General features: G+C 42.8%; 1 protein-coding gene and 1 non-coding gene across 6 annotated transcripts in view; one reads left to right on the plus strand and one right to left on the minus strand.

Moving 5' to 3' along the window:
- Positions 1-12,071, minus strand: part of LOC121581237 (YEATS domain-containing protein 2) — a 63,411-nt gene that overhangs the window by 30,885 nt on the left and 20,455 nt on the right. For 3 of the 5 annotated variants that reach the window (XM_041896723.2, XM_041896724.2, XM_041896722.2), the window contains exons 8-13: positions 10,209-10,320; positions 9,762-9,806; positions 9,374-9,581; positions 8,509-8,751; positions 7,783-7,944; positions 5,219-5,313 (exon numbers count right to left, since the gene is read on the minus strand). In XM_041896723.2, the coding sequence (XP_041752657.2) occupies positions 5,219-5,313; positions 7,783-7,944; positions 8,509-8,751; positions 9,374-9,581; positions 9,762-9,806; positions 10,209-10,320 (865 nt within the window). The remainder of the gene's footprint in view (positions 1-5,218; positions 5,314-7,782; positions 7,945-8,508; positions 8,752-9,373; positions 9,582-9,761; positions 9,807-10,208; positions 10,321-12,071) is intronic. The other 2 variants (XM_041896725.2, XM_041896726.2) reach the window with 2 other exon arrangements.
- trnag-ucc lies at positions 8,132-8,207 on the plus strand. The gene has a single exon. It is a non-coding gene; the product is annotated as a tRNA-Gly (tRNA).

Below are 12,071 nucleotides of genomic sequence, written 5' to 3' on the forward strand. Positions count from 1 at the left end.
CACACACAACATTTTGGAAGAGTTTTTTTTTTCAATCCAAAACCCAAATTGGTCAAATTGACCTGAAAGGCTACTAAAGTGTGCCTTTGTCCTCGTGTTTCTTAGCTAGTTACATCGTTTTATTCAGGTTGTTTTTCAATATTAGTTTGAGTTTGCTGAAACTGTCTCCTGCTAGGCAATCACGGAGATTCTCAATCTCATCTCTGACAGACACGAGTGCCGTTACCACGGTAATGGCCCGCCCCTTAAAGGGGCAGCTGAACATTTTTGTCTCACCTAATGACTCAAATATTTGGGGGTACGTTGTGATTAATTGAGCATGGAACACTCCAAAAACCTTTTATACATAAACTTTTAGTCATATCTTATTAAAACACTTACAATTTAATTGTACTCCTGAATTTATTTGTGTGCTCATAAATATCAACTTACAGTATGCACTCCTTGTAAAAACATTTTTTGCGTTAGAGCCCAGAACTAATAATAATAAATAAGTCGTATCACTCAGCATTTTGTGGCAGGGCAGGCACTGATTCTTGATGTTTCTGTTTTACTTTTTACTATTGTATCTAAATAATTCATTTTAACATACACTGGTTAAAAGACTTGGGTCACAAAAATGAAATTGAATTGAGTAATATACCACATAACTTCTTACTAGTAATACATTTCTTGTATTATAAACATTATAAAGCATGCTCATCCGTCATTTGTGATTGTTGGTGTAATTATGGCAAAAAAATATTTGGAATGGTAAAAAATCTGAGTGGCTGGTAGATTCTTTAATCTACATGCCACAGTGGCTGGTGGACCAAAAGGTTAATTTCCCACCCTGTTGGCCACCTTGGTAGCCTATAAAATATTGCAACATTACAATTACCAAATACTTTTTATGTCTTTATAAAATAATTCCCTCTAGGGCTCGACATTAAGGGCTTCCCATCATCCCTGGGACGATAAAAAATGTCTACAGCTCAAAACAGACTCATACAATTCATACAACAATTATAAACCTAACAATGTGCACACGGCTGTAGAATATGCGCAAATGTTCCAAAATGCTATTAGCGGAAAACACCATTCTCAGAAGTGCACCGCACGCGGGAGCGGTATCATGTCACAGAAATGAAGAAAGGGGAGATCTAAAGATGCAACAACTAGCATGGGTTACTAATATGACTAGGATTATGCCTTTGGCTGCTGGACAATAAAATAAAGTTGACTTGAAAACCAATACAACATGAGAAAAATGCTGTGTTAAGTGTTTATAAAATAATTCCCTCAACATTTCTATGGCGTATTTTAGCTAGGCTACTTTGAAACAAGGTAAGACATGCTTCATAAAATGACAAAACGTCTAGGTTTTAAACAAATACATTTATGGTTAAATAGTCTCAAAAGGCTGACCACTTCCGCTCAGACTCAAGGTGGGTGATGTGCAGTGCGCAACAGGCACTGTCCTTCACTCTCCAGTCTTGTGACCATTTGATCTGAACGAACCATGCCTCGAGTATGTCGACGGAATCAAGCCTTTAGATGTTAATGATAATTATCCTTCATTATATTTGTCAATCATGACTGCCGTTTAGTCTACATTTATGTAATTAAAAGTCTCATAAAAGTTTGGCAACATTTTCTGGCACCTCCCTCATGTCAGCATCGGTTTGGACATAAGGCTGTAGCCAATATGCATATCACCTACACTTTGACATGTAGGCTTTTTTATTTACAGACAAGAGGACAAGCGTTTATGTCGAGCCCTGCTTTAACCATGTTTTTAGGCTATACAGTATTTGTTTACATTGACATTGTTTACAAACATTGGAGTAAAACAAGGTTATATTTTGGGTTATGAATGTTACGGCAGTTGAACTAAGGCATTTAGAAGTTATATTCTTCAATAATTAATGGGTATATACAGAGTATACAAAACATTAGGAGCACCTTCCTAATATTGAGTTGCACCCCCTCCCTTTTGCCCTCAGAAAAGTTTCAATTCGTCGGCGCATGGACTCTACAAGGTGTCCATAGGATTCCACAGGGATGCTGGCCCATGTTGACTCCAATGCTTCCCACAGTTGTGTCAAGTTGGCTGGATGTTCTTTGGGTGGAGGAACATTCAAGATACAGTGCCTTGCAAAAGCATTCATCCCCCTTGGCGTTTTTCCTATTTTGTTGCATTACAACCTGTAATTTAAATGGATTTTTATTTGGATTTCATGTAATGGACATACACAAAATAGTTCAAATTGGTGAAGTGAAATGAAAAAAATAACTTGTTAAAAAAATTCAAAAAAATAAATAACGGAAAAGTGGTGCGTGCATATGTATTCACCCCCTTTGCTATGAAGCCCCTAAATAAGATCTGGTGCAACCAATTACCTTCAGAAGTCACATAATTAGTTCAATAAAGTCCACATGTGTTTAATCTAAGTGTCACATGATCTGTCACATGATCTCAGCATATATACACCTGTTCTGAAAGGCCCCAGAGTCTGCAACACCACTAAGCAAGGGGCACCACCAAGCAAGCAGCTCCATGAAGACCAAGGAGCTCTCCAAACAGGTCAGGGACAAAGTTGTGTAGAAGTACAGATCATGGTTGGGTTATAAAACAATATCCGAAACTTTGAACATTTCACGTAGCAATATTAAATCCATTATTAAAAAATTGAAAGAATATGGCCTACCGAGTGGCGCAGTGCTAGCTGTGCCACTAGAGATCCTGGTTCGAGTCCAGGCTCTGTCGCAGCCGGCCGCGACCGGGAGACCCATGGGGCGGCACACAATTGGCCCAGCGCCGTCCAGGGTAGGGGAGGGTTTGGCCGGCAGGGATTTCCCATCGCGCACTAGCGATTCCTGTGGCAGGCCGGGCGCAGTGCACGCTGACTCGGTCGCCAGGTGTACGGTGTTTCCTCCGCCACATTGATGCGGCTGGCTTCCGGGTTAAGCGGGCACTGTGTCAAGAAGCAGTGCGGCTCAGTTAGGTTGTGTTTCGGAGGACGCATGACTCTCGACCTTTGCCTCTCCCGTGTCTGTATGGGAGTTCCAGCGATGGGACAAGACTGTAACTACCAATTGGATACCACGAAATTGGAGAGAAAAAGGGGGTAAAGTACAAAAAAATGATTTTAGAAGGGGAAAAAAAGAAAAAAGTAAAGAATATACCTGCCAAGAGAGGGTATATATAAAATATATATGCATAAGAGGGCCACCCACCAAAACCCACGGACAAGGCAAGGAGGGCATTAATCCGAGAGACAACAAATAATAATAATAATAATAATAATATATCTGTCCATAGGACCACTTTAAGCCTTACACTCCACAGAGCTGGGCTTTACGGAAGAGAGCCAGAAAAAAGCCATTGCTTAAAGTAAAAAATAAGCAAACATGTTTAGTGTTCGCCAAAAAAACATGTGGGAGACTCCTCAAACATATGGAAAAAGGTACTCTGGTCAGATGAGACTAAAATTGAGCTTTTTGGCCATCAAGGAAAATGCTATATCTGGTGCAAACCCAACACCTCTCATCACCCCGAGAACACCATCCCCACAGTGAAGCATGGTGGTGGCAGCATCATGCTGTGGGGATGTTTTTCATCGGCAGGGACTGGGAAACTGGTCAGAATTGAAGGAATGATGGATGGCGCAAAATACAGGGAAATTCTTGAGGGAAACCTGTTTCAGTCTTCCAGAGACTTGAGACAGGGATGGAAGTTCACCTTCCAGCAGGACAATGACCCTAAGCATACTGCTAAAGCAACACTCAAGTGGTTTAAGGGGAAACATTGAAATGTCTTGGAATGGCCTAGTCAAAGCCCAGACCTCAACCCAATTGAGAATCTGTGGTATGACTTAAAGATTGCTGTACACCAGCGGAACCCATCCAACTTGAAGGAGCTGGAGCAGTTTTGCCTTGAAGAATGGGCAAAAATCCCAGTGGCTAGATGTGCCAAGCTTATAGAGACATACCCCAAGAGACTTGCAGCTGTAATTGCTGCAAAAGGTGGCTCTACAAAGTATTGACTTTAGGGGGGTGAATAGTTATGCACGCTCAAGTTTTCAGTTTTTTTGTCTTATTTCTAGTTTGTTTCACAATAAAAAATATTTTGCATTTTGAAAGTGGTAGGCATGTTGTGTAAACCAAATGATACAAACCCCCCCAAAAAATATATTTTAATTCCAGGTTGTAAGGCAACAAAATAGGAAAAATGCCAAGGGGGGTGAATACTTTCGCAAGCCATTGTACACACAGGAAACTGTTGACCGTGAAAAATCCAGCAGCATTGCAATTCTTGACACAAACCAGTGCGCCTGACACCTACTACCATAGCCCGTTCAAAAGCACTTAAATATTTTGTCTTGCCCATTCACACTCTGAAAGACACACATACACAATCCATGTCTCAAAATCATTCTTTAACTTGTCTCCTCCCCTTCATTTACACTGATTGAAGTGGCATTAATAAGGGATCATAGCTTTCACCTGGATTCACTTGGTCAGCTTTCTCCGTTCAAATCTTACCTTAACATTATAATTATTTCACAATACTGATGACGGATCAGCTGCAAATATTGAAGCGGCTTGATCATATGTTACGCTTACCCAATAACAATTCACTAAATCACTGATTTGGCACATCATTGTGAACATGTTAGGCTACAACATCATGAGAAATTACAGACAGTAGCCTACAAGTAGCAATTTTCTTTTTATATGAAATGTTTTTCAATATGGTTGAAATAGGCCTGTAGCCTACTGCATTTATATTTTAATGCAGTCATCTCGGTTTTCATTTGAAGCATTATTTTACTTTGCTTGTGTATATCAATTGCACATTGGCAACTTCGTATTTGAAGCAGCGGTCACAGAGAGATGGATAAACCATGTGATTCTATGTTTATCTGTGTATAATGTGGAGCACAAAAAAGCATGCAACGACGCACTTAGCTGTTTTACGAGTTGTCTGAGGCAGGCGTTAGATTACGAGCGTTTTCAAGTGCAACGTTAATAACGATGGTTTTGGGAAACAGCTCAGAGATTTAACGATACTCCTATCAAGGTTCTAACAATTAACTTAGCCATAAGATGCTTTTGGGAAAACGGGCCCTGGCCATTAAAAGGTTTTCCTGAATATCTTCTGTGGTGAATGTACGACAAGACTCTTACTCCATTGACCTTTGAGCGATCTCTATGTCACCTCTGTGTAACTCACCTTGACCCCTGAGGACAGGAAGCTTCCTGTGTGAACCTTGGAGGCCGGAGAGCGAGTGCCCTGGGCCGCAACCAACTGCTTGGCTGTGGTACATCCTGTAAGACAGAGGCCATCAATCAATTAATCAAAATGTATTTTGGTCACTGCCTGACACTGGGTCCTGGTAATGGCATCGGTCTGGTTCACAATGATATTGAATTCAAAAGCTTTAGGTGGGTTACAGCACTAAAACTAAGCTATTGAGAGAAAGAGAGAAACTAAGCTATTGCCTAAAAGCTAAAAGCTATGGCCTTAGTTTCAGCACCAAAACGTCTGTTTGTTTAAGAGACTAGTGAATCAGCTCTGACTCCCACATCAGCATCAATCCTCCAGCTTGAAATAACATGGGACACTTTAAACCCCTCCACCCGTCCTGGATCAGTTAAAACTAAGCGTTGGTGGATGTCTGGGATATGGGAGAGGCTGTGTGGGAGAGCAGAGCACATGACAGGAATGTGAATGAGAACTAGAAAGGGCTGAAGTTCAGCAGTGGGAGAATGCGATTTCACTGTGCTCCACTTCAGACTGACACTGATACATGGAACCACTACTAAAGGACACCAACAAGAAGAAGAGACTTGCTTGGGCCAAGAAACACGAGCAATGGACATTAGAGCGGTAGAAATCTGTCCTTTGGTCTGATGAGTCCAAATTTGAGATTTTTGGTTCCTACCGCCATGTCTTTGTGAGACGCAGAGTAGGTGAAAGGATGATCTCTGCATGTGTGGTTCCCACCGTGAAGCATGGAGGAGATGTGATGGTGTGGGGGTGCTTTGCTGGTGACACTGTCTGTGATATATTTAGAATTCAAGGCACACTTAACCAGCATGGCTACCACAGCATTCTGCAGCGATACGCCATCCCATCTGGTTCGCGCTTAGTGGGACTATTATTTGTTTTTGAACAGGACAATGACCCAACACACCTCCAGGCTGTGTAAGGGCTATTTTACCAAGAAGGAGAGTGATGGAGTGCTGCATTAGATGACCTGGCCTCCACAATCACCCAACCTCAACCCAATTGAGATGGTTTGAGATGAGTTGGTCCGCAGAGTGAAGGAAAAGACAACCAACAAGTGCTCAGCATATGTGGGAACTCCTTCAAGACTGTTGGACAAGCATTCCTCATGATTGGTTACTACATGATTCCATATGTGTTATTTCATGGTTTTGATGACTTCACTAATATTCTACATTGTAGAAAATAGTAAAAATAAAGAAAAACCCTTGAATGAGTAGGTGTGTCTAAACTTTTGACTGGTACTGTATATATTTTGGGGGGAACTCAGTCGGGGTCTCAATTTACTGTACAATAGTATAATACAATTTCGAACTTTGGTTGTGCATCAGCAGTTTTTCTCTTATGTCAGTCACTGACAGTCACTCAATAGCCCATGTCAGTAAAACATTTTGGGATTGGTAAGTTAGTCTAACCTGCGATCTCAACTTGTAGTAATCATGGTCGAATTACCAACCGTGGGTCGTCCATTGATATTGTTAGTCACTCTCACTCCGATATCATATTAAAAACTGCAAACATTTCTCTCCACCTATGGTAAAATGTGTAGAATTGCAGGACATTTGCTGTAAAACTGCAAATTTTTCTCTCCGCCCCATGCTAATTTCATTTAGGGCCCCCAAAAGGCTAGTGATAGGCTCTGACTGCATATGTGGGTATGCATGTGGGTACGCAGACCCGCGAGCCACTGCAGCCCCTCATGATGAGTTTAGATGTTTTGTGTCCCCCACCCCCATCAAAGTTACCCATCCCTGATATACACAAACACAAACACAAAAGAGTTCCTCAATCTCACACACAGCCTCCCATGCTGTAGACCTGCGAGGGCTATAGCAAACTCACAAGCACACACATCTCTGAATGTCTAACCCCCTCCCCCCTCACTGTCCTGTAATCTGTCCCTGACCCTGAGCCACGGAACAGAGCAGTACAGCAGTACATCCTGTCACCATGGAAGCCCCTCTCATACCATCGAAATGCTGCAGCCTCACCACATGTCATGATTTATGAGTGGAAGGAGATGGAGGAGGGAGAGAGAGAGAGACTAAGAGAGAGAGAGAGAGAGAGAGAGGGGACAACTGTAAGTCGCCCTGGATAAGAGCGTCTGCTAAATGACTAAAATGTAAATGTAAAAATGACAACAGTAAGCGTTCATGTTTAGGAACGTTAGAGAATATAGTCAACTGTGGAGGTTTATTAGTATCAGAGGAGGAGAGGAGCGAAGTAAGAGTGCACTAGATTCAGCCTTGGGGTGTTTGTAACGCTGGTGTGTGGGAGGGGAGTGTTGGCCATACAGTGGCTGAGGAGAGCCTAAAACACCATTATCATGTGCTGTGTGGGAGGCACAGAGTCCACAATACAGTCTTAAATTGTGCTGCAGGAGCTAACCCAAAAACCCAACCCAAATCACAACTTTAACTATTAGGGAAAACCAGCTAAACTGTTCCTAGATCAGTGTCTAGAATCTAGGGGCAAGAGTGGAGCAGTAGAGCGGAGCAGTAACATACCTGTGGAGGCGCCGGAGTTCGCTGCCATGCCGATGACCTGGCCGGGCTTGTCGACAATGATGTAAGGGTTGTTGAGTACGGAGGAGCCCTGTTTGTTGTGTACCGGGGTGGAGGTGTGGGTACGGGGGAGGGGCGAGTGGCTGGGTGTGGAGATGGGTGAACCTTTGGGATCAAAACAAAATCACAAACATGCTCATTATAAAGATATTCATTTTAAAACACACATTTTTGTAAAGCTCTGTATCTTCAAAAAAAAATTGCCCATAAACAAAACTCGATCTAAAGATTTCCTTAAGGCACTTGTGCCTCACATTTTAAATTTAAACCCTTTTCAATCTTAAAAGATATAGGTCTCCTGTAGCTCAGTTGGTAGAGCATGGCGCTTCCAACGCCAGGGTTGTGGGTTCGATTCCCACGGGGGGCCAGTATGAAAAAATTTATGCACTCACTAACTAACTGTAAGTCGCTCTGGATAAGAGCGTCTGCTAAATGACTAAAATGTAAAATGTAAAAAAGAGAGTGTTTTTAAACTGAGATTGACGTATAGTTTCTTCCAAAAAATATTGAATAACGAAACAAATCAAACCAAATCAAACAAATGTCTCCACTGACACTAAGAGTGACTATGAAAACAAAAATCTAAATAAAACTACTGAATCATTCAACAACTCCTTCCCGTCCCTCCCTCCACTCCAATACCGCCAGATCCCATTGTGAGATAGTCACCTGACACAATCTTACAGCTCATGGTGATTGGCTGAAAGGATTTCCCGGGGGACTCGGAGGGGCTGGGCACCTGTCCCTGGGGGATGATCTTACAGCTGGCCGTGATTGGCTGGAAGGCTGAGTTGCCATGGGAACCCAGTGTGATCTTCTCTGTGACTTTAGGCCAGGATGGAGTGCGTTCCGAAGCTGAGGGGGGTGCGCTGTACACCCCAGACCTCCCTGCCTCTGCTTTGATGGGCAAACCTGGACGGAAAGGGAGGATAAAGAGAAAGAAAGGGAGAGAGAGGAGAGAGAAAGAGGATGATAACCATTAAAAAACCACTCTGGGCATAATCTACATTATAATTACCCTCATCCTGGCACAGAGAGATAGGGAGAGAGAGAGAGGCAGAGTGTTTCTCAGTCCAGCGTCATCAATAATTCACTATAGGCCTGCAGAGGAAAGGATTTAAAGAAACAAAAAAGAGAAATGACAGAAAATCATGGCCCACTTGGGCTGGTCGTGATTCACTGAATAGGAGATGAAATTGACATAATTCCAATGCAAACAGTTACAGTTCTGCAGTTCACATCTTCTATAGTGTAGACCAGGGTTTCCCCAAACACAGCCCTGGGGTCCCCCCTGGGTGCACGTTTAGTTTTTTGCCCTAGCACTACACAGCTGATTCAAATAACCAACTAATCATCAAGCTCTGATTATTTCAATCAGCTGTGTAGTGCTATGGCAAAAAACAAAACGTGCACCCGAGGGGAGGGTGGGGGGGTACCTTGGTGTTGACTAGAGTTTAAAGTCTCAGTCACATCCCTAGCTGATAGAACATGTGAGTAAAAAGGAGACTTGAATGTAGAACAGAATACAACCTACCATGTATCTCACCTTTCTCTGCGATGGTGGGGTGGTTGTCCTGTGAGAGGGGGAGTGGAGAGCTGCAGCGGCCAGAGAGGGGACCTGGGGTTTGGGGCAGGAAGGAGGGTGACGAGGGGCTGGCTGCACGCTGGTGGTGGTGGGCATTGGAGGAAGAGAGCACATAGTCGTCCCCCAGGGAGTTCCTGTGGAGCTCGACATCCACCACCTGAGTGGAGAGTGAGTTCAAGGGTCAGATTTCACAGTGGTAAAAAAAACGGTGTATTCAACAGAACGAGTCAAGTTTGAGATCAATGCTGGGGCTATGGTCGCATGAAATGTAAGTCAGGTGTCTTGCTAGTAGATTTGATAGAGAAGTTTGAACATAGTAAATGAATAACAGACTTACCGTTTCTGCCCCCAGTGTTTGCAGGCCTGTGTAAGTTCTGTCTAGCTACAGGGAGAAATGGAAAGACAGTAGGATTTATGATGTATTTTTACATAGAGAAAGAGAATGACTGAGTAACAAAATAACAGTGAGGAAAAAACAAACATTCAAAACTGTGTCAAAAAAAATAAACCATATCAGTGAGTCTCACTAATGACGAAATCAAAAAGCCTGTGAGAAACCAGAACATTCTCAAGTGGCTAGACTTATACAACTTTAAAGAATCACTTCACTTAATTGGCATCCAAGAGTCCTCTTTTGAGGAAGAAAGAAAGAGACAGAGAGTGGAAGACAGAGTGACGCAGAGAGACAGAAGAAAGAGACTCAGAGAACAGCTTCAGTGCTCCTCTGTGAACAAAACATGCATTTCCAGTGCAAATAAAGTTGTAATGAATCTACAAATCGGACCTTGAGGTGGTGTATGATGTCTATGCGTTTGTTGCGGGGGTCTTTGAAGTGGATCTGGATGCGGACAGGGAACTCCCCCCAGCCACGACGTGTCAGGTGGAACGGAGGCTCACTAACAACAGTCATGAAAACACACACACATAGATCAGGGACAAACACATTTTCAATTCTTTATGACACACACACACCTTGGTTTAGAATAAACATCATCCATGAAAACAACATCATAACAACCCCTTTAAGAATTTAATACAGTCAGTCAGAGAAAGTATCCCATCTCTCCCTATACTCTGACTCAGTCATCTTTGTAGACATTCTCCCCCAAAATCAATGGAGGCTCTCTCTCTCATCTCCTCTCTCTTTGAAGCCTGCGGTTCTCATCCTTGTGGCCCAGAGGCTAAGCTGACTGTGTGTGTGCGCGTGTACACTTGAGTTATTCCCACACTTGAAGACCTTAGATGTGTCAGAATCAGCAAAGAGCTTTAGCTACGTCTCTGTGGGGTTCAGTGAGTTTGACTCCTCTGTCAGTCAGTCGGGATGCATCTATCGGGGTTACTCAAAACCATTGCGTCTCGTCAGCTAAAAACAGCCAGAGGAGGATTTTTTTAAAAACACTGTCTGATACTCTGATTCAGTATGGGGATGTAAACTAGAATCAAACTGCATGCATTGTCAGGGCTCTAAGCATTACGGGCCTGAGGTATTCTGAGGTATTAGATATTAGTCTTTCTAAGTGATTACACAGTCTGTAGGTGAAGGGTGTGTCAGCACGGTTAGTCATGACTCATGTGTACTGTTGACTCCTGTTCTGACTCAGACTGCTCACACAAATCATAGGAACTAAAATGTATGTTTCAGGGGTGTCAGGGGGCTCTGTGTAGAAGTTTCCCTTAGGCACAGGTCTAGGATCAGCTTTCCCGCCACAAAACCCAAAGAGCAAGCTGGTCTTAGATCAGTGTCTAGGGGCAACTTCTACACAGAGCCCCCTGACACACCTGAAACACACACTTTAGGTTTCGGTGCTTTGTCTCATGTCCACATGGGGGCACTATTACTCCAAGGCATTTCAGTTTGTTTACTATGATGGGAGTGTTAAGATGTCCACATGCTTCCCAGCAGAATAGTTCTGAAGAGTGCATATACAGTATTATGTTAGTTTTGGACTTCGGCAAGGGTTTTTTCGGCTGTTCGGGCACAAATAAATGTCTTGTGGCAAGCCGAAGTCGGAAGCTGAAGTCTACGCCCCTTCGTCGTTGATTGGTCAACAGTAGGGATTCTTCAGTAAAATCTTTGTCATTCAACGAGAGATGAGTCGTTTTCATGCAAATTTTTTCATTGAGAAATACTGCACCAAACATCTTAGTTAGATGTAAAATCACGCGACTAAGATCTCCTTGGCAAAAACGTCAAAATGAAAAGCAGATTTATTGAGTTATCTTAGATTCATTCTGACTATTTTGAAAAAAAATTGACAAACAGTACAATTGTTGTTTTTTCTCATTTTTCAAGCTAAAGTCTTAAGGGAGTATGCAAGCACACTCGTTCGGTTCACCTAGCCGAGTTTGGCTAGGTTCCAGCCGAACTGAAGCATGCTGATGCCTTTATCAAGGTGTACACTCTGGTCTTCTCGGGTCCAAAAAGCTGGACCCAGAACTGACCGGACCCGAGGACAATCAGATCCGGACCCGAATGGACCGATCATTAAAAAAAAAGGGGGATCCGGACCCGAGAACAATCAGACCTGACAATAACCCGACCTAGACCCAACCCATACCCTGACCAAAAAAATATGATTATCAGCCAAGTTTATTTTCTGGATAACGAATAGGTCTTTATATGTTGGCTAGGCCTTCTACAAATATG

The sequence above is a fragment of the Coregonus clupeaformis genome, chromosome 14 (genome assembly GCF_020615455.1).
Source record: "Coregonus clupeaformis isolate EN_2021a chromosome 14, ASM2061545v1, whole genome shotgun sequence".
Taxonomy (NCBI): domain Eukaryota; kingdom Metazoa; phylum Chordata; class Actinopteri; order Salmoniformes; family Salmonidae; genus Coregonus; species Coregonus clupeaformis.